This window comes from Dryobates pubescens, chromosome 21 (assembly GCF_014839835.1).
Source record: "Dryobates pubescens isolate bDryPub1 chromosome 21, bDryPub1.pri, whole genome shotgun sequence".
Lineage (NCBI taxonomy): Eukaryota > Metazoa > Chordata > Aves > Piciformes > Picidae > Dryobates > Dryobates pubescens.
In genome coordinates this window covers 9,395,935-9,416,484 of record NC_071632.1, presented here as the reverse complement: position 1 = coordinate 9,416,484, position 20,550 = coordinate 9,395,935, and the positions used below count along the sequence as shown (strand labels likewise).

At 40.0% G+C, this 20,550-nt stretch overlaps 1 protein-coding gene across 8 annotated transcripts in view; it reads right to left on the bottom strand.

Moving 5' to 3' along the window:
- ARHGAP12 (Rho GTPase activating protein 12) overlaps positions 1–20,550 on the bottom strand; it is a 91,035-nt gene that overhangs the window by 6,744 nt on the left and 63,741 nt on the right. For 4 of the 8 annotated variants that reach the window (XM_054171344.1, XM_054171343.1, XM_054171347.1 and 1 more), the window contains 8 exons: positions 19,873–19,998; positions 16,565–16,639; positions 13,385–13,446; positions 11,422–11,503; positions 4,819–4,923; positions 4,057–4,155; positions 2,286–2,394; positions 1,738–1,857 (listed from right to left, as the gene is read on the bottom strand). In XM_054171344.1, coding sequence (XP_054027319.1) covers positions 1,738–1,857; positions 2,286–2,394; positions 4,057–4,155; positions 4,819–4,923; positions 11,422–11,503; positions 13,385–13,446; positions 16,565–16,639; positions 19,873–19,998 — 778 coding nt within the window. The remainder of the gene's footprint in view (positions 1–1,737; positions 1,858–2,285; positions 2,395–4,056; positions 4,156–4,818; positions 4,924–11,421; positions 11,504–13,384; positions 13,447–16,564; positions 16,640–19,872; positions 19,999–20,550) is intronic. The other 4 variants (XM_054171345.1, XM_054171348.1, XM_054171346.1 and 1 more) reach the window with 3 other exon arrangements.

Genomic DNA, 20,550 nt, shown 5'->3' with positions numbered 1-20,550 from the left:
ATTAACGACACTTGTGCTGACTGCTGCTTTGAGAAATCCAAACAGCACACCAAACCCATTATACAGTATGAACCTGGCAGAGAATGGCATCATCACATGTGTGTGTGTAAGGCTGGGGACCCAGAAGAGCTCGGTCCTGCTGCTGCTATATACACACAGCCAGCTAGAGAAGCAGAAGCAGTAGCAAGGGATTGAAAAAGCCCACACGGTAAGAAGCCAGGCTAAGCAAGCAGCTGTAGCAGGTCAAGTGATGCAGATTAGGTAGCAGAAGAAAACACTACCATGTAACAGAATGATTTGCTACAATTGCCTCTGACTTCAACAATATCCACATGTACAGGAAATACTTTTTTTCCCTGTTCATCTTAAAGTAACTCTTGTCATTTCATTTTTCCATGTAACAAACCATCAGCACAGTCACTTCTCTGCTTCGTGCATGCTGGTTCAAGTGCAAGTTTTTGCTAGAACTTTTCCTTATTCTTTTTTTTTCCCTGCTCATACTGAGTTTGCCAAGTTCATCATTTAACTCAGGCTCGGTCTGTAGCAGCCACAGAAAGTACTCTGTCTTTAAAAATAAAGACTTCTGTATTTGCCATTCATACAGTGAATGTAAAACTGCCCAGCACAGATCCAACTTCTTGCAATTTACACCATGCTTTTAAATAAAAAACAAACTCTTCAGTCCTTAAGGTCTTTATTAAAAATCATCCCATCATCAGCACGCAGGTGTACAAATGAAACTTGGCTTAGCATTCGCTGTTGCTAGTGTCAGAAGTTAGGTCACTGAGCCATGGCGTGAATACTAAGCTGCAGAAAGTCAAAGTCTGGGAAGAATGCCTCCTTCTCCCAGACAAAATCTCCATAATTCACAGTTAAATTATATTTGTAGATACACAAATATATCAAGAGCCACATGCAACAGAAGCACACCCGTTCAAGTATGCAGCTAGGCAAATCACAGTAGGATTTGTTCTGGTATTTGCCTATCCATATGCTATTTTGACCCTAGTAGAGCACCACCTACAAGTCCTGCTAAAGCACACAAATAAATAAATGAAGTTTTACAGTGAGTACCAAGTCAGTAATTTACACAAACACATTAACTTAATCCAGTGCAAATACTGTTCACTCAAAGTTTCTACAAGTGTTGACAAATGCAAACCAATTCTTTCATAAGTTCAAGCACTGTTTGTAAAACAAACCAAAAAAAACCCTTATACATTCAAAAAATATTAGGGAAAAATATATATTTAAACTAAGATTCCTTTAGCCTCATCCTGTTTTCCCTAAACATTAAATTTCTTATGAGATTGCACATGATTGTCTGGTTCCACTCAGACTAAAACACCTTTGTAAAACAGATGAGCACATACACTAAGATTTGTACCCAAAGGGCTTTTCTTTCCCTTGTATGCATAAATGTTCATCAGCTATCAAGTTTCCAGCTCAGAAGAGCAGACTAAATGGACTCTCCAGCTAAGAAACACTCCAAACAGGCTCCTGGGCCCTCAATTTTCACTGCAATATTGCAAGGAAAGGACATCCTCCACGAAGTTTAGTGGCTAGTGGCAGCACTCAGAAGAATGAAAAAAACAAATCAGTCACCAGTTCCACTATACATCCAACACTTCTGTTAAACCAGCTATATACATGTGCTTGTCTCTAAAACTAGACCAGTTTAATCCCATTTTACACATCAAACTACTAGATTCAGCCCTTTGAAAAAGGTTCATTTACCCTTGATGTAGCCTTTTTCACGGACAGCTTGCAACGTAGGACGCCGGGTAAGAAACTTCTTGAGCTTCGTTTTGGTCTTCTTCTGGTCCGTGGAATCTATATTGCTAGGTGCTTTCACTGCTGAAAAGAGGAACACACATGATTTAGTCTGAATACCCACCACAGAATCAGCACTGCATTTATCTGCCACAGAACCAGCACCAAAAGAAAAATCCACAACATCTAATTACTTCTGTGCAGTTGACAACACCTTGAAAACAAACCGTTTCACCACTGCCTGTTTTCTCCATGTGTCATGCAGCAAGAGCTGAAGACATTTGGTACTTTTTTTTCCCCCCTTTGTCTTATAAGTGTGATTAATAATACATGGAAGAAAATCTACTAACTGCCTCCAAGGTGGAGAATGAACTATATAAAACCCTGTTTTGAGGCCTGAGTAGTTTCATCTCTAGCTTTCATTTTGATTTCTTTGTTTATACATAACACAAAAGATGAAAGACCAAAAAATTGGCATTGCAAAAGCAATTAATGGGAAATTTTCAACTCACAACGAAGTTTCTTAGAGTCTTTATTCTCTTTCTCTTTTTCTTTGTCTTGCTTTTCCACCCCAGGGGAATCTGGTATTTCATCTTCTAACACTTCATCGGACTCTACTACCTATTGGATTGAAGAAGATACACAGTGGTCAGTTTGCCAAGTCACAGAACAGGGCATTAACAAATACAGTTCCTACAGAGAGTTCTACAATACACATTTTCCCCCTGCAATGATATTCAGTTGGTTCTTTCCTGAACTCTAGATGCTACAAATATCTTCAGGGATGATACCATTCTCACTGGCAGAGTAACTTTGAGAACACTATTTGATCATAAGACCAAATAAAGACAGTTTTGCTAGACACTGAAGAAAGCACAACCAGCTTTTGATAACAAATTACATCCACTGCCAATCAACAGACATGTGTCAGGTAATTTTTAAACCCAGCAGACAAACATCAGTTATTTCATGGTCTGCTACAGAAACATCTGCTTGATAGAGTCTAACAAAGCATTTCTAAAGCATTTGCCCTATTTCTGATCTCTGTGATTAACATTTTCTTAAGACAAAACTGAACTGCCAGTTGCAAAGATTCCCCTACTCTCAAAAAGTACACTGAATTCACTCTGAAAAAATACACACACCAGCACCTAGAATTCTTGTTCTGTGTTACTGCACTCTTGGCACACTCTTATTAAAGACATCACATTGTGGTGTGGAGGCAGATACCAGCACCTAGTAAACTGCCAACCTGCAACCTCATACCTAAGCTACATGTGTGACCCTATTCCACCACACACTTCCTCAACTTAACATGTAACATCTCTCTGACATCCCACCATATCTCAGCCTTTCCATCTTCATTTTTATTTAACTGAGGAAGAAGTGGCCGCAGCTATGTTGCATGCATGAGGCAAATGGGCATGGGAGAAGGGCATCACTGAGCTTGGTTAATAAGGCTCATGGCATTTTCATGGCAGGAGAGAGCAGAAGATACAGAGTCCAAAGCAGAAGCACTCAGAAATTAACTAAACTATTCATCTTAGCCTCTTGTGTTTGGGTGGAAAACAGGTATGGGAGGGAAATGCTATCAGAGCTAAAAGAAATGAAGGCAAGAAATGAAAGCAACATAAATGCAGCTTTTGGGCAGCAGCCAGGCCCATACCTTTGAAAATTAAGAATACACACAAAGTCAACTTGACATGAGAGGAATATTTTCTCCAAGATGACCTCCAGCTTCTTCTGAGCTCAAAACCAGTAAATCTTGTTTGACAATATCAAGAGCAAATGCTTAATCATTTTTCTGCTGATTACATAGTTGGCATTACACTGTCTGATAAGAAGAGATAATACAGTATTTTGCCAGGCCTTTTAATTTGCACTTTAGTGCAAACTTAAGTGACTGGCAGTATCAAATGCTGATTAATGTATGTTATGAAGCACTCCCTTGGCTGTCCTTCTTCCTTTACTCCCACTCTGCCACAGCCTCTCAGGTCACTGAGACAAAACAAGTATTTGGTCAGAGAAGGAAGCTCATTTCTGAGCTGGAAGTCAGCCCATATCTCCTGGTCCTTAATCCAGTGGAGCATCCTTCTTCCATTGCCACTATTAATTTTATTTCACTTCTCACCACCAGGAGCTGCCATATCCTCAACCTCCTGCCCACGTGCCAGAAAAATCAACAAATGACGATGCATGTGAAACAGTGGCAGTCCTTGCAGCAGTTTATTTTGCTAACCAACATTGCCCTGAGAAAAGAGCCTTCACAATTCAAATCCATACCTGATTGTTGATGGTGTAATTAAGAACTTTGTACCATTCATTAATAAAGCCGTCGTTATCAGATTGAATTAAGAGCTCAATCCCTTGGCGGGTTTTTAGCTGTAAAGAAATACAACCAGATAGCATCAGAATGGACACACACACACTAGAATTCAAAAATTAAATCACCTAAATGAAAGCAAACATCTCCCTGGCATAACTTTTAGATAATATATAGCCACTCAGGAACACTTGGCAGTGAGAAGAGTAAATAAATCTGCTTAACATTTAAAAGCATATCCCATACAGATGTTAAAAAGGGACATTTCTTGCATGGAAAATCATAGAATGGTTTGGGTTGGAAGGGACCTCCAAAGGTCATCTAGTTCCAATCCCCCTGCAGTCAGCAGGGACATCCTCCACTAATTCAGACTGCTCAGAGCCTTGGATAGCTCCAGGGATGGGGCCTCCCTGGGCAACCTGTTGCAGAATTCCACCACCATGATGGTGCAGAACTTGTTTCTAACCTCCAGTCTAAACCTGCTCTTCTCTAAATTCCAACCATTGCCCCTCATCCTATCCCTGCAGGCCGCAGTCCCTCTGCGGCCCTCTTGCAGGCCCCCTTCACGTACAGGGAAGATGCTATTAGGTTTCCCCAGAGGTACTAAGATATATCTATTTATAAGCAGGAAGAAAACAATGGTTGTTTTATTTTAAGTTTAGAGAAAATTTCTTAAGTCAGTAAATTACACACAATTCCACATTGAAATAAAAGTAGTTCACCTCAATAACATTCTTTTTGCTGGATTTGTCCTTTGAGGCCCAGTCAATCAATGCCCCTTTGAGATCCACTGTGAATTCTGGCTTAGACTGATTGACACCAAACTTCTGGAAAAAAAAAAGGGGAAAAAATAGGAACAATTATGACAAACTTCAGACCAAAGAAACTCCTAAAAGGTGCACAGTTTTGCAAGCCTGTAACTGTAACATACATCATTTAGAGTCTATGTAACCTAACCCAGAGAAAGTACTTTGCCACAAATCAACAGGCCTGACAGCAGGAAAACAAAACCTGAACAAAAACCACACAAAACCACCCTGTAGTCACGCCTATTAAAAGCTGCTCAGCTTAAATCCCTTACAACTCCATACTTTTACATGTCAACCAGATTCCAGCAGAGCTTTTTCCTATCACAAATGGTACAAGTCCACAGAGCATTTGATTGGAGCTTCAGTTAGTCAAGCTGGCTCAAAGTTTTAATCAGAAGTGGCTAATAAGTAACTGAGGAAAACAAAACCAAACCAAACCCCAAACAACAAACCAAACCCCATTCTGTCAGGTAATCAATGGTTGTAACAAAACCAAAATCAAACCAGAAAGAGCTTTGCTAGGTAAGAATCATACCCCTCCTGCACTCAAAGAGCACTTCTGTAACAGACACATTTTGTATACATTATTTTATGGTGGTTTTTTCCATAGTGCTTCTATTCCATTCCAATACTGGAGCACATCTTAGCAAGCAAACAGAACTGAATTTCACTGTCTAGCTAATATACAAACTGCAAATAACTGAAGTAATTGGGTGGGTGGGGGGGATGTGGAAATAGTATTCAACCCCCAAGTAACCCTGCAAAGAGTTCGGAGAAAAACATCAGGGAGCTATTTTTATCTACTACTTTTACATTTATATTAGGTACCACCATTTTTTTTTTTTAAAATGAAGTGGTTTTGCTAGGGTTTAAACCTACAGGATACAGCTTTGAAATATCATTCCTCAGGGAAACCAATTCAGTGACCCACAGAGACAGAAAGCTCTAACTGTGAGGATAGCAACTAAAAACACAGAACAGGGGAAGCCACTTGGTTGTAGCACAGAAATTCAGTGCTGTAGTACTATGGGAAGCTTCTGGCATCTGCTCCAGCAGTGAGGTTCTTTTTCATTTCTTCTAAAAGCCTTTGATGTGTGAAGGCTGCTTGTGTGACAGCTCTGGGGTACAGAAGCCCCAGGACAAGCTTTATGCTGCAAGCATAAGTTTCCATCCTGTGCAAGAACAGCCATATCCAAGAGGAGAAAAAATAGTGCAGAAAACAGAACTAATCCACTGCTTTTGATTAAATCCCCAGCATGGATGTTAATTAATGCTAATTGTGTTTCAGAAAGGCTGTTTACCACTGGAAAATCTGCTTTGCCCTGAGCCCTAAGGGCAATTAAGTGTTGAATGGAAAGTAGCATCTTCATTTTACTTGTGAAATATCAGAAGAAGGGAATAGTTCTAATTTATCCAATGCCAACAAGTACTTGAAAAAAAAAGAGGAAAAAAACCCTTCCACTTCCTAACTTAATTCTCAGATACCTCATCCAAGAACCTCTCTTGTTAATTATAGCAGAGCTTTAGAGAGAGGCCTAGCTCTGCAGTGGACTCCACAGGAACAACCTTGGGGCCATTATGGCTCTTGCAAAGCACAGGGCTGTGCTGCAGGTCATCAAACAACTACAGAACAGTCACTGCTGTTATGACCAAAAGGAAAGCCCTCCAATACAGTATTAGCTTGATGAACTCCCCACCTGACAGACTGCAGTGCTACCTCAAACATCTTTGTACCCTACCTATCTTTTTTAGCCTGACTTAATTCAGCATAGCACAAAACAAGCCAAAACCCAGAAGATAAGCAAGAAGTCTCCCATTCCTTCATACACACAGTGCCCAAACTGCTCTTTGGGATCCAAGGGTGGGGAAACCTATGCAAATAATCCAGCCCTCTCCTCAAAGCTCCTCTGAGATACCAATATATTATATACTCATCACAAACTTAACTTCTTTATTCCAGGAAATTTTAAATTTTAGCATGCAGGCTCTCTTGTGAGCTTTCCTGTCAAGATTCTTTTCTGCTGCTGGCTGTATGAAAACAAGATGCCAGCAGCCACTTCCCTCCTTGAAAGGTTCCAGGAGCAAGGCCTGTACCAGGCAGCTCAGATGCTCTGCATACAAATGTTAGCTAAGAGCAACCAAACCCTCCTGAAGCAAGCAGTTTCTGTTGAAAGCAATAAAAAGAAAACCTTTTCCTTTAGTATCTGCTGCCACCTAGACATAAAGTCTGCCTTTTCAAAACAGATTGTGCTACCAACTCAGCCCTGGCCAGGTAAGTTGGGCTCTTACCAAGCAGGCACCTTATTGCTATTGGATTTCACTTTTGAGCTGTTAGGGAAGTTTGGAAAGGGCAGCAGTGAGAGACAGAAGGAGAGAGAGGTTTATACATGGTGCTGCCAGCTGTCCTAAATACGAAGAGTCACTTCTGACAGCTAGTTTTAGGATGTGCTTATGCTAGTTAGATGGCAGAGATAACTTGTGCTTTTTGAAAGATAAAGATGGTTTTGCTTTAGACAGAGTAGATGCTGTGTAGCTTAAGGACTGCCTCGAGATGTGTGCTGACAAGTAATATGCTGACATAAGTAATAGAAGGCCTTTTCAGGAGTTTTCTCCAAGTCCTGGAAGCCTCCACAGGCCAAGTCATGCAGTCTGTATTGTGATATATTCCAGCATCCTCTGGAAACAGAACTGCAAGACTCTGGATGCACAAATGACACCTGCCATTCTCATAATTCTTTTTCTGCTTAGAGTTGGGTAGAACACTAACTCCAGGTCTTCTTCACCCATGAGTGGGCTGCAGCAACAAAGCTAATGTGGCTGGTAGTGAAGCTTCAGAACTTACAGCTTTAATACATAATAAAATATATCCTTATTGTCATAGAAAAATGATACAAGTGTTTTGAAACCAGATTTTGATAGGAGTATTTGCATTCCAAAGGCTTTTCATGATATTCATCTGAGCTCCTACATAATCAGCTGTGCAATACTGATTAAACTGTATTAAGGTACATAGACCATCCTTGGTTATAATCACAGTGGTACAGCACAGCAAACTGAAGTATTTCCAGATGAATCTTGAAGAGCATTTATTTCCTGGATGTTTGAGAAGTTTACCCCTTTCTGGTTTACTGCCACTGAGGACACGTGCCTCTTGCAGAAGGCTGACAGATGAATCCTAACCAGTTAACTTTTGCTGTGTTTTATGAAGCCCCATTGATAGAACTTGGCAGTAGCCATTACAAATCCCTCACACCAGAAGAGACACCTCCTTTTAATAGCTGAAAATACAAATTGCTGTGAAAATTTGTATTGGTGAAAAATCCAGATACCCTTAAGGGAAGTAGCACTTTAAAGGATACAGAAGTGTACAGGTTATCTGCTCCAGGCTTCCATATACACAGCAATGAATTTGACAAAGAAAAGGCAGTTGTATCATTCTTAGCATGAGGTTAATTGAATAAGCCTGTAGTTTCTCACCCTTCTATGGAAAAATATAAAGGTACTGTCAAAATGGTCATTCTAGAAGTCTCAGGAATCCTAGCTAAACTCAAACCACACTGCTCTCTCCACTCCAGCAAATACAAGCCAAGACATCAAACTCTTATCACCAATATTTTAAAATCCTGAAGAACTCAGATTATCAAAACATTCCTTTCAACATCTTCAGCACATAATTTATTCCATGAAAGCTTTCATTTGATGAGTGCTGAGAAAGCAAAATTAAAGCTAAATGATACAAGCAGGCAAGCCTGTTTGTTTCTTCTATCACTAGTAACCATTATCTATATTCCTCCTCACTCACCTTGAGCCACAAGCTGCAACATTAGCTACTAACATACCAGTTTCTGATAAGCAACAGTGCTATGCTTGGCATCTACACTTCAAAACATGACTAACTACAAATGCTTACATTATTTTTATCTAAAAAGCCCTACAAATTTACAGCAGCTTTCTGTAGGTGGCACACAGCCAGAACATCCTTGAGCTCTTTTCCTTTCAGCTCTTTCTACATAACATTTACCTTTTTGGGTATTCCAAATATAGTAAGACTTCACCAACAACATATACATCATTGTATCTAAAAGGCATCACAGGCACTTTACAAACATCCTAAATTAGTTGTGTTAGAAAGCATTAGATATAAGTATCTGTTAAGAAACTGAGAGAATCATGCTGTTTATTAGTCAAGACACTAGTGGTTCAAATAGGCAAACTGGCAAGTGAGAAAAACCAGGTAATCTTTCTACTTTGTTCCATTAGAACACTTACAGGATCACTGCAATGCACTTGTGTTAAGTTGCACCTTGGGTGACTTTCAGAAAACAGCAAACAGGATACACATGGTGTTGCACCAAGTGACAAAACTTAAACCTTGGAGAAATTCAAATTTACTTTCAAGGTTAGTGGCAAATAGCCTGAGAGTGACAAGAGGCATGCAACGAGAACACATACAGTGACAGCTGAAACTTGGGCAGAGTTTACATAGGTGACAGCAGGTCGACGGCTGAGAGCATTTTTCCAAGAAGAAAGCAGCGAGAGCAAGAGCTCAGGAATTGAGCTCCCTTGGCAAAATGACTTGATGAGAAAAAGGAAGAGAAGTGATGAAGTCACAAAACAATGCACAACAAAAACATAAATATGGATAATATCAATCACTAGACGAATGCTGAGCCGAATATTTTCATATGATAAAGAAGAAATTCTTATGTCAAACTGCTAGACTTGACTTCACACCTTCTTAGATACTGAGATGGATCAAAGTTTGAGAGGTGAGGTAGGATTTTTAACACCCCAAAAAAATCTCCTACAGAGAGTAAAGAGAGTGTGTGCTGAATATTTAATTACATATTTACAAAGCAAACTCTGAGTATGCAGTCATACAACACAGAGTCCTTAGATAAAGTCTCACTTCATATTTCCAGCTTCACTTTATTCTGTCATACTGTTGATATTTATTTTGCTGACCCTGCTCCAAAACTTGACAGTACATACACTACATTGCACAGAAATATTGTTAACTGTGACACCTTTGCTCCACTTAAATTATGAGAAGAATTTATGTCCCCACCCAATGACTCTATTTAGGGGGTGTAGCACAACTTACTCTAGCATCCTTAAGCAACAGACTCATAGAATGACTTAGGTTGGAAGGGACCTTAGAGATCATAAGAGATCAATAAAGAAAATTGCATTATTATCTTGCATGGGTATTCACTTGGGCACATATACACTCATAACAGTGCCCTACATTCATAAACAGGATCTTAATTTAACACTCTGTGTTTTAATGATGTCAGCACACAGTTAAAATAATGGGGGCTTGAGCTGCATTTGGATTGAGAGTTTTAGTAGCTAAAGTCAAGTTTTGCTTTCCAAACATGGATATTTATAGCTATAAAACTAAAGCACTTTTTGGATCCTTTGCCATAAAAGTAGACTGCAGAATTCACCAAGTCCACTCCCTACCAGACACTTATTTACCTTAGCCCATGCCTTTACTCTTTTTCCTTTCCTTTTCTTTTCCTTCTGCTTGACTATCTTTTTCCATTCTCTACTACTCCAAATGTTATTTATCCATCCTCTTTCTCTTTTTTTCTCCAAACTATCCCTTCTACAGCAACATAAATGGAGAGGTGAGGAATATGTTTACAGCTCTGCAATGAACTTCATGCTTTAGAAGAGAATTGTCCATACAATTCACTACCCAAAAAGAAGTGTGGCAGCAGATGAGCAAAGCACAGCAAGACAGCATGTATCTCTAAGATGCAGTTTGGGTGGAATTCACATAACACACTGGAATAACAAATACTGAATCTGACCTCTCTTCAGCTCCTACAGGAGATGGACACAATTTAGTGCCAGACCTCCATAAATAGGTAAGCAAACCAAGATAAAGAATCCTTTCTGTACCTATTAATATGGGAACATAGCTGGATAAATATAGCCAGTTTAATTATAAAGATACTGAACTAGGAGTGACACCAAAAAAAAAGGAGGAATCATCATCTTTACTGTCATGTTTCTCTCCAGCTCTTCACCAGACACCAAAATACAAATATTTGTCATGCACTATGTAGACATAAAACAAAATATGGAAACCAACAAGGCAAAGACTAAATGATAAGACAAACAATGCTACATTATTCAAAGAGTCCAATTCAACAAGCAAACAACAGACTATTTAATTACATGTCACATTCAAAATCACCTGAAGTTTATGAAAAACAATTTATCCAAGAATGGTAAAAACAAACTGTTTCGACAAACACGTTAGTAAGGAACACAGAAATATTTGGCCTGGCACAAAAAACCTGAAATGTAAGAAGGTACAACTGGCTTTCTTCTCATTCTACATTATAATTGTCCTATTAAACTGTTTTCCTGCTCACTGACATTTAATTTTTTCTAAATTATAAATACATATTGGTATTTAAGCCCTAAAAATAAGAGGTCTTTCATTTATTGTGCTTTATGTGATTAGCATTTAATGAGGGTGGGGGTTGCTCCCGAGCTTACCCAGCCAGTTCCACTTCCTTGGGTTTTAGTGAACAGCAGTGATGAACCTTGTAACACTGCCCAGGATGACATCCAATTCTTCCTGTAAATATTTGTAAACAAACATAAGATAAATTGATTTTGAAGGAGGATATTTAAGCTGCTGATTGCTGTTGCCCAGCTGACCTAGATGTTAATATATTTAACCATATATACACTCATTAGTGCCATCAGTTAAGTCTTAATTGCCATCATACTTGTAGAAGGGAACATATGTTAACAGTCCCAAGCCTGACCATCAAAGTCTAAATCAAACAAAAGCTAATTAGTAGTGGAAGCAGTTCACCAGAAGAACCACCATACAATTATAATTTCAAAGGGGCTAATCTGGAATGCTCAGCCTGCTGTGTTCTTAGTAGATTATGCCAAAGCACTGCATAATTTGGAAACTGATTGATCACTTCTAACTGGGATGCAAGTGTCCCTCATTTATTTAACAAGCTCATTTACACTGGCAATGAAATATTCACTACACATTAAAAAAAAATGCAGGGGAAGAATAAATGAGTTGTTCCAGCTGTCTGAGTATTTGCTTTTATGCCTGAGTACCTGTCCTCCTGAGGTTAAAGAAAGAAGCCTTGGCAAGCCCTGATAAGCTATTCCTATTGCCCAAACAGGAGTGGTTATCCAACAGCTCTCATAGTGACAAGATGGCCATGTTGCATCTCTCTTTACAGCAGTGCAGTAATCCAGATCAATGCTTCCAAAAAATGCAACATAAATGTCACCATTTATGTGACATCCCACATCAGCAGCAGTTTACCTGAGCCACTGGCCACCTTTTCCTACAAAGCTCTTAGGAGCAGCTCTGTGGAACCAAACTGGGTTCCACAGATGGACAGATGTGCTGCCCATCTAGGTCAGAGTGGCTCTGTAGCATCAACTGGGTGCTGACTATTTAATCCTCAGGAAAAGCATTCTTCATGTATCAAAAGTCTGGGAAACACTGAACTAAATATCACTGAAAGATTAAATGATCAAAATTAACCTCATTTTTTTTTTCCACTTTTACCTTTTTAAAAGTAAACCTAAATGACATCTGAGGATGTGCCACACTTATGCAGTATTTAACACTAACTCTTTGCAAAACACCAAAAATGTAAGTTAGAGAGCATTACTTGATTATATTTTATGATTTATAATGTAAATGCCTGCCTGTGAGGCACAGAAAGCAAGCTAGAAATTAGGTCATTCATCACCTACAGGGAGAGCAACCTTGGGTGATACATTCTGCTTCAAACCCTTCACAAGCAGAATGAAAGAAGAATTAGGGAGTATGTGACGTGCACTGCTTGGAAATTGAGGGAGATGAAGTCTGAAAGCCCTTCTCACACCAACTCTAGCTAAGGAGCAAGGCAGGCCAAACCCTACACAGATCTTCTCTTAAATAAATAGTTTAATCCAATTTTAAAAAGGTGTTTCTCATCAGTGCACCTTCATGAAATCACTGCCTTCTGTGGGATGGGATGGGATGGGATGGGATGGGATGGGATGGGATGGGATGGGATGGGATGGGATGGGATGGGATGGGATGGGATGGACCAGGTTGTAAGAGACCTTCGAGATCACTGGGTCCAACCCATCATCCAACACCATCTAATCAACTAAACCATGGCACCAAGCACCCCATAAAGTCTCTTCCTAAACACCTCCAGTGATGGTAACTCCACCACCTCCCCGGGCAGCCCATTCCAATGAACCCTGGCTTGCACGAGCCTCTGACTCTAAAAATCCATCATCTTTAGCACACTGGGAGGCACATGTACTTCAGGATAAGGAAATGCTATGCCCTACGGGAAAGCCTCTAAGGCAAATTTAGATGAAAAACAAGAAACTGCAAACTCCAATGTGCTGCCCTAACACAGAAGTCAGATCCCTTACACAAACCCTTAAGCCCATGTAATTCCAGAAACCCAAGACTTACCGAACTTTCTTCCCATTTTCTGTGATTTTTGTCACATTCAGTAACCCATACTTCTCTTGACCCTGTAAGATGGAGTGAGACATGACACACTGAAAAGAAAATCTGCTCCCATAGCCATCACAGCACTGAATTCAATCCCCCAAATGACCAATGCCTGGCAGGGAGCCATCTTTGCCCATGTTATAACTACAAGAAACTGTCTTAAGCATATTTAAATATGGAGAGATCAGCAAAAGCAAAAATTCCTCTGGGAACCCACGCATTTACCATTCAGAGGGTAAAAAGCTTCCCTTCTTCCAGGCCTAGGTTCTTTGAAGAAGCAACTAAATCATTTGTGGCATTAAGACAGTGGCAATTTTAACTGTAAATTTATGATGAGGTGTTTCACAGCACATTTTCCTTTGTCCTTTACTCAAAACAACCCAAAGAACAAACAAAAAAAAAAGGAGATGGCTGACAAACAGCCTAAACTCTCTGACAAAATATTTCCAGGTTATTTTAACAGAGCTGCATGCTTTAAATAAAACATGGTAGAAATGCATAAAATTATTAACATTAATTTCAAAAGCTGATGAGGGAAACATTTCTTTGATGTGCTTTTTTTTAATCTCCTTCTCTCTCCTTCCTCCAAGCAAAATATTAGAATTTTAAACTATGTAGTTGTGTCTTGTTGATCAAAATAATTTATATTGCTATGCCTCTGTAAAAAAATTGGAGATCAGTGAATGGTGGGAAAAGAACACTGCTGATCAAGAAGGGTATTGGCCAGTTTCAGCTATTTTGAAGGAGTATTTCAAGTTTCTATGCAAAACTAGTAAAATCCAAAAGGAGTGCCTGGAAAACTCTTCTAGGATAAAAACGGAAATCATTGATTTACACAATGTGACCCTCAAGAGAAGGTGCAGTTCTTTCATTTTCTCCTGTCACTCCAGCTGTGTCCTACCAGTGAATGGCGCTAAAGGAATGTGAAATTGGTTTGTGGGTTTTTTAAACCCAATTCCTCTTCAGTAGCAGCTTTTCAGAGCTCCTAATTTAAGAACTGAGCTATTAGTTGAAACAATCAACAAGGGAAAGGATCCAAATTAGTTTTATCATCACAAAAGTGCCCTCAATTCTAGATCAAATGAAAGCAGATGATATGTTCTCTTCAGCATTTTCCTCAATCTCAAATGTTAATGGTTCATAACTGCATGATTCAGTATCACAGAGAAAGTTTGTGCTGGGAAACTGTGACAATCCTCTCACCAAAGACACAGACCTGTATGTTTTCAGGAACCTTAACCATTTTACCTATGTATCTCAAGCACAGCATGTAAAATAGAAAAAGACATGTTTTCAAGGTAAATAATGTTTAGCTGGTGGTTAAGATGTTCTCTCAGTCCAGTGGTAACTGCCCACCTTACTCATTTTAGTATCCCCACTGGCTGGAATGCTTTCCCAAGCCAGTGACAGACACACCATATTCTAAAACTGGGAATTTGATAGAAGTAGTGAGTCACATCACTTCCCTCCCTAAAACAAGGCTCATTTTTAGATAACTTGTTTGGGATCCATGCAGACCACTACTAACAATCCTATGCACTGCAAGATTCTGACAGCCCTCTGGCTTGAGTAAGTGGAATGGCCTGGCAGCATCTTTCACAGCTGAGTAAGCAACCCATTCTCAAACACATTTGGGTTTTAATAAATTACCCACAGTGGAACATCAGTGGGAATCATAGAATGGCTTAGGTTGGAAGGGACCTCAGAGACCATCTACTCCAACCCTCCTGCCATGGGCAGGGACACCTGTCAATTAGACTCAGTTGCTCAAAGCCTCATCCATTTTGGCATCCACAATCTCCCTGGAAAACCTATTCCAGAGTTTCACCACCCTCATATTGAAGAACTTCTTCATAAGATCCAGTCTAAACCTACTCTTGATCAGCTTCAAACCATCCCCCCTTGTCCTATTGCTAGACACCCTGTGAAAATTCCCTCTGCAGCCTTCCTGTAGGCTCTAAAAAAGAATTCAGCAGAAAAATAAGCCCTACTTATCAGCAACACTAGGGGGTACTAAAGAGAAAATTTATGTAATCAGGGAAAAGGAACTGGAAAACAAGGATCAAAATACCCAAAAATGACCAGGTTTGTTTGTAATACTTAAATCCCAGAGGACAGCTGAAGAAAATACAGACTGTTTTCTACCATCTCAAGCAGCAGTCAGCTCTGCTACAAAAATACAATTTTAATTCTTCAAGGTCTGAGCCATGTTTAAAGACATTCAAATACATGCAGCAATAATTGCTAATGTGTATGGCTATCAACTACGCTTGCTTAATAAACAAGGTCTGGTTTATTGTGGAAATTAGAATCATGGAATGGTTTGGGTTGGAAGAGACCTCCAAAGGTCATCTAGTCCAACTCCTGCTGCAGTGAGCAGGGACATGTTGCTCAGTCCATTTCCCAGTCGACAGACGGTATTCGCAGTATCACTCTGTATGGAGGAACCTGGAAACTCCAGGCCAGTCAGCCTGACCTCAGTGCCAGGGGAAATGATGGAGCAGATTATCCTGGTGGCAATACCTGTGCACCTGAAGGATGGCCAAGGGCTCAGGTCCAGCCAACACGGATTTAGGAGGGGCAGGTACTGCCTCTCCAACCTGATCTCCTTCTATGATCAGGTGACCCACCTGGTGGATGTGGGGAGGCCTGTGGATGTGGTCTATCACAGACCACTAGGTATGGTCCAGTGGGGTAAAGTGCCTCCCACCATAAGGGAAGATCAAGTTCAGGACCACTTGAGGAACCTTAACATATAGAAAACTGTGGGATCCAGGCTCAACAGGGCTCTGGGCAACCTGATCTAGTAGAGGATGTCCCTGCTCACTGCAGCAGGATGTTGGACTAGATGACCTGTGGAGTCCTCTTCCAAGCCAAACCATTCTATGATTTATGATTTTATTCCACAGGGAATTTTTAACCTAATCACCAAGCTGTATTGCAACCAAATGCATTCACATTTTTTTTTCTGAAAGCACAGCTGGATGCAATGCATTCCTTCTAAAATGTAAAGCCTTCAAACAGTTTGATCCCATTATTCTCTTTCAGCAATAAGCAGGCTTACCCTCAATTCTCTAATCATGAATAGCCTGGTTTCTACAACATTTACTTATCTATTTAAATGCTTTGCATACTGACTGTGGCTTGATGCTTTGGTGAAGAAGGAGAAGACTCATTTTCAGGAAAACCAGCCTTGGAAGCAGTTGATGATTCCTAGAAAATTCAAATAGATAATGTATGTTATTGTCTTTTTTACCCTCATTGGGGTTTTTTTAACCCTAAAGATACTCTCTCTACATATACACACACTCATACAATAAAGGGAATAGTAATTTTTTTTAAGCACTCAGTTATAAATAAACCTGCTTACTAAACTCAAACTGGGTTAATTAGCACATATCCACTTAGAAAAAAAATGTTAATACACACTGTATCAGCTTAAAGCAAAGCTTTCATCCTTATTAAGGGGCTTGCTGTTAAATTATGAAGCACAAGTTATTATACTTGGAGTGCACCACATAAAATTACCAAGATTCTGAAGATCAGATTATGTCTTTGTGTTGTTGGTAAATACAGACTTAGTATAATAGTTATAGATGTAGAAGAGCATACACCAGCTCTACTAATTTTTAGGAGTCATGATCATTAATTTCCTTATGCTCAAAAATTTTTGGAGATTCAGGTTGTTTGTTTTAAACTAGATGTTAACTACAGGCCAAAAGACAGTACTAAACCCCTGAAACCCAGAAAAATTGCCCACCTGAAACCAAAAAAAAAAGGCATGTGTGTTTCCTCTGAACTAATGATTGCTTTGTTCTCTGCCCTGATTTCAGACAGAGAACACTAACAATCCCAACAACAGTGTTCCATAATTTCAGATGTCTGTAGGGGGGGATGGGGAGCAAAGTTTAAATGAAGAAAATCAACACTGTCCATCTCAGGAAAGTATTTTTTTCTCCTCTGCTTCTCAAATTTTTCAGCTGATGGCTACACACAGATATGTGCCGCAGCCAATCAAGAGTTAACAAGTACATGTAGAACACCAGGTTGGAAGGGACTTCAAGGATCATCCAGTCCAACCTTTCAGGGTAAGATTATTCAAACATGATATCCTCAACTTCTGATGAGCCATGGCAATCCATTCTTTCACTTAGCCATATTTCAAGCACTCTTTTGACTGGCCTGTTTTCATGTAATTGAGTTGTGTTGTTTGTCCAGGGAGGGGGGAACAATAAACTATCTTCCCTAGGAGTCAGATAAAAGACTGCCCAGGGGTTGATGTGTCTATCATTCTATTTCCTTCTGAACTGAGATACCTTTCACACACTAAGCAACTCTGGAACCAGAAATCCAGTATCTGTGGCTATGAACTATTTCCCTTCCATATACTAATTGAAAGCAAAATATGTAAGTGTGCCTGCCAGTTGGAAGAAAATGAGTGCATTAGTGCATCAAACAAATGTTGCCTTTCCACAAAACACCAATTTATTGCTCCACTACACATTTTTAATTCTCTCAAAACATTAGCATTGCTCTTTACATGAACTGCACAGTCTTTTTACCACCAAAAACTGCATGCTGCCTACATATTTTGAAGCTGCTGAAGGAACTTTAAGCTACTGACTCAGACTTCACAAAGGTGACTCAGATACACAATTCCTTGGAGTTATTACACAAGGCATTTGTACACTTTCATGTTTAAGGTCTTGGTATTTGAACACTGGGTCTCAAAGAAAAGTCAACAGCTCCACTTACTCAGTGTTTTACAAGAGCTTCTTCATTCAGTGCAGCACTACATAAAGGTCCTTCCAACACAGAACTAAATACTATGCCAAGAAAAGGTTTCCCTTTAAAAATGAGGCTAAAATTTTAAGCTGTCTCCAACAGAACTGTTCATACTCGTGAGGAATAGACTGCACATGAGGCTAGAAGTGTCCACTCAGCTTTAATTTATCAGGAATCCATCTAGGCTGCCTCTCATGCAGTGCCACAACACACTCAGTACAGAAGGATAGGTAAGGAGAGCAAGGAGCGGAAAGGAGCAATAGAGGAACCTCAGAATCACTGGAGCTAAACTAATGTGTAGAGGTGCAAAGTCTCCAGCCAAGTACAGCCTGCTGCCTCCTCAGCACCATGTATGATATATTCTAAACTGACAGCTCAAAAGCTTAAGATCAAATCAAATAAATCCTATCCTGAGGAACTAAGTCAACTCATGACAAACCCACTCTCCTATACTTCAACAAGGAAAGCCATTAAAATGCCTCAGAAACAACAGGTCAAGCAAATAACATTCTGGGCAGCAGATCCATTTTCATTTAACTACTGTGTTTTGCCCCCTTAAGAGGCTTTTCTCCATACTCACAAGTCCACATTCATTCCATCTTTCCCTTTAGCTTTAGAAAAACAGAGCTTACAATACTCTTTTTCCTGGTATCTCATCCTGAGAGGTCTGCGCTGGGATTTCGGTGTTACAAAGTTACAAATCTTGGGACAGACTGCTACGAAGGTACAGAAACCAGCAAGCCACCATTCTACAACACACATTCCAGTTCTGGCCTGACTACCTCCTATCAGTTCTCCACATCCATGGGCAGAACGTCCCAGCACAAGCAGAAATGGCTGAGACAAAACTGGAGGGAGACAGGCGGGGGAGAGGGGGGGAAGCAAGGGAGAGGCTCTGTCCCCATGGTGGCCTAATCAGGGACCATTACTGCCCAGCCCAAACCAGACTAGCAAGAACATGCCCTGGGAAGAGGCATAAAACAGCTTTTATCATTTCTCACCCACAGACTAAACACCCAGAAGCTCTGCACAGGATGGAAGCCAAGCATTTCAGCACTTCTAGCACTATCCTCTGACCTTCAGTCACAGTGTTACAATCCTGCTGGAACCACACACAGCTTCTCCTCTTTCCTTGAGATATTACAATGGAGATGAAGGGAACAGACATTAAATGGGTAAGTCCACTATTATTTACACCTTCAAGGCATATTTTCTGCTTTAGCAAGTGCAGCTTTTACTTCAATTCTGCAGTCTTTCAAGTGTATTCTTACTTGGTGTTTCCTACAGGCATGAAATCTCACTATACCTTACCTAAGAACCTCACCCACATCCACAAGTCTTGCATTCAAACCCTAATTACACTCCATAAGCTAAACTGAATTGGGAGATCCCCAACTATAATTAAAAAGGCTGTACACACCAAACTCAGCTAATGCTAGTTAAAATACTTCAAGGATTGTAAGAAAAGAGCTTTTACACACAAAGTAACATCAGTGAAGTCATCAAACAGCCCTTGGTTTCGCTGGGTGTTACACAGTGATAAAACAGAGTATGAGGAAAGTGAGAGCTCAGAAATTCCAGCACACTCACTTCTGTTAGACTAAACACTGCACACAGCACAAACAGCTGGCACTCCAGCATGCTGTTTAATTTGCTCCTACCTTATCATTGGTGTCCAACACAATTGTGCTGTGCCTCCATTTTGTTAAAATTATTGGTTCTTGTAGCCTCCTGTCCAGACTTCTACTCTTTATTATATCTCTCTGCTGCTGTGGTGAAGCATTATACTAGAGAAGAGAAAATTAAGACTGTAAGTAGAATCTGATTCAAGTAAAGAAGACTTGGACAAACCATTCCTATCTTAACAGCACAAACAACAGTTAAAACAACAGCATGCTGAGCTCATTAACAAAGCCCTGCTAACACCTCAGGAACATAAAGCTGTATGCCTCTTAGCAGTTTAAGTAACTTGCACTGGTGTTACAAACAGTGTTAATAAACTGACAAGGCCCTTAAAAAGAACATTTGACATTTTTTGCCTCATCAAGTAAACACTTTTCATTCAGGTGTTTGCATAGGTTTTGTTTGATTCATTACAAGTAGTGTAACACACTAGGAGGGGGTGAGGGGGGAGCACTTCTGGGCTCAAGACAAGCCTCCACTTTTAAAATAAATGGATTGATATGTGATGTCTAAAGAAAATCACAGGGAGATCACAGATACTGTTTCAGACTGCATTTTCCAACTGAACCAGCCATCCTTCATCCTGGCTCTACCTCAGAGAAGCAGACAGAGCTAGCAGCCTAACCAGCGCAGAGGAGACCACCTCTGCTACTCTC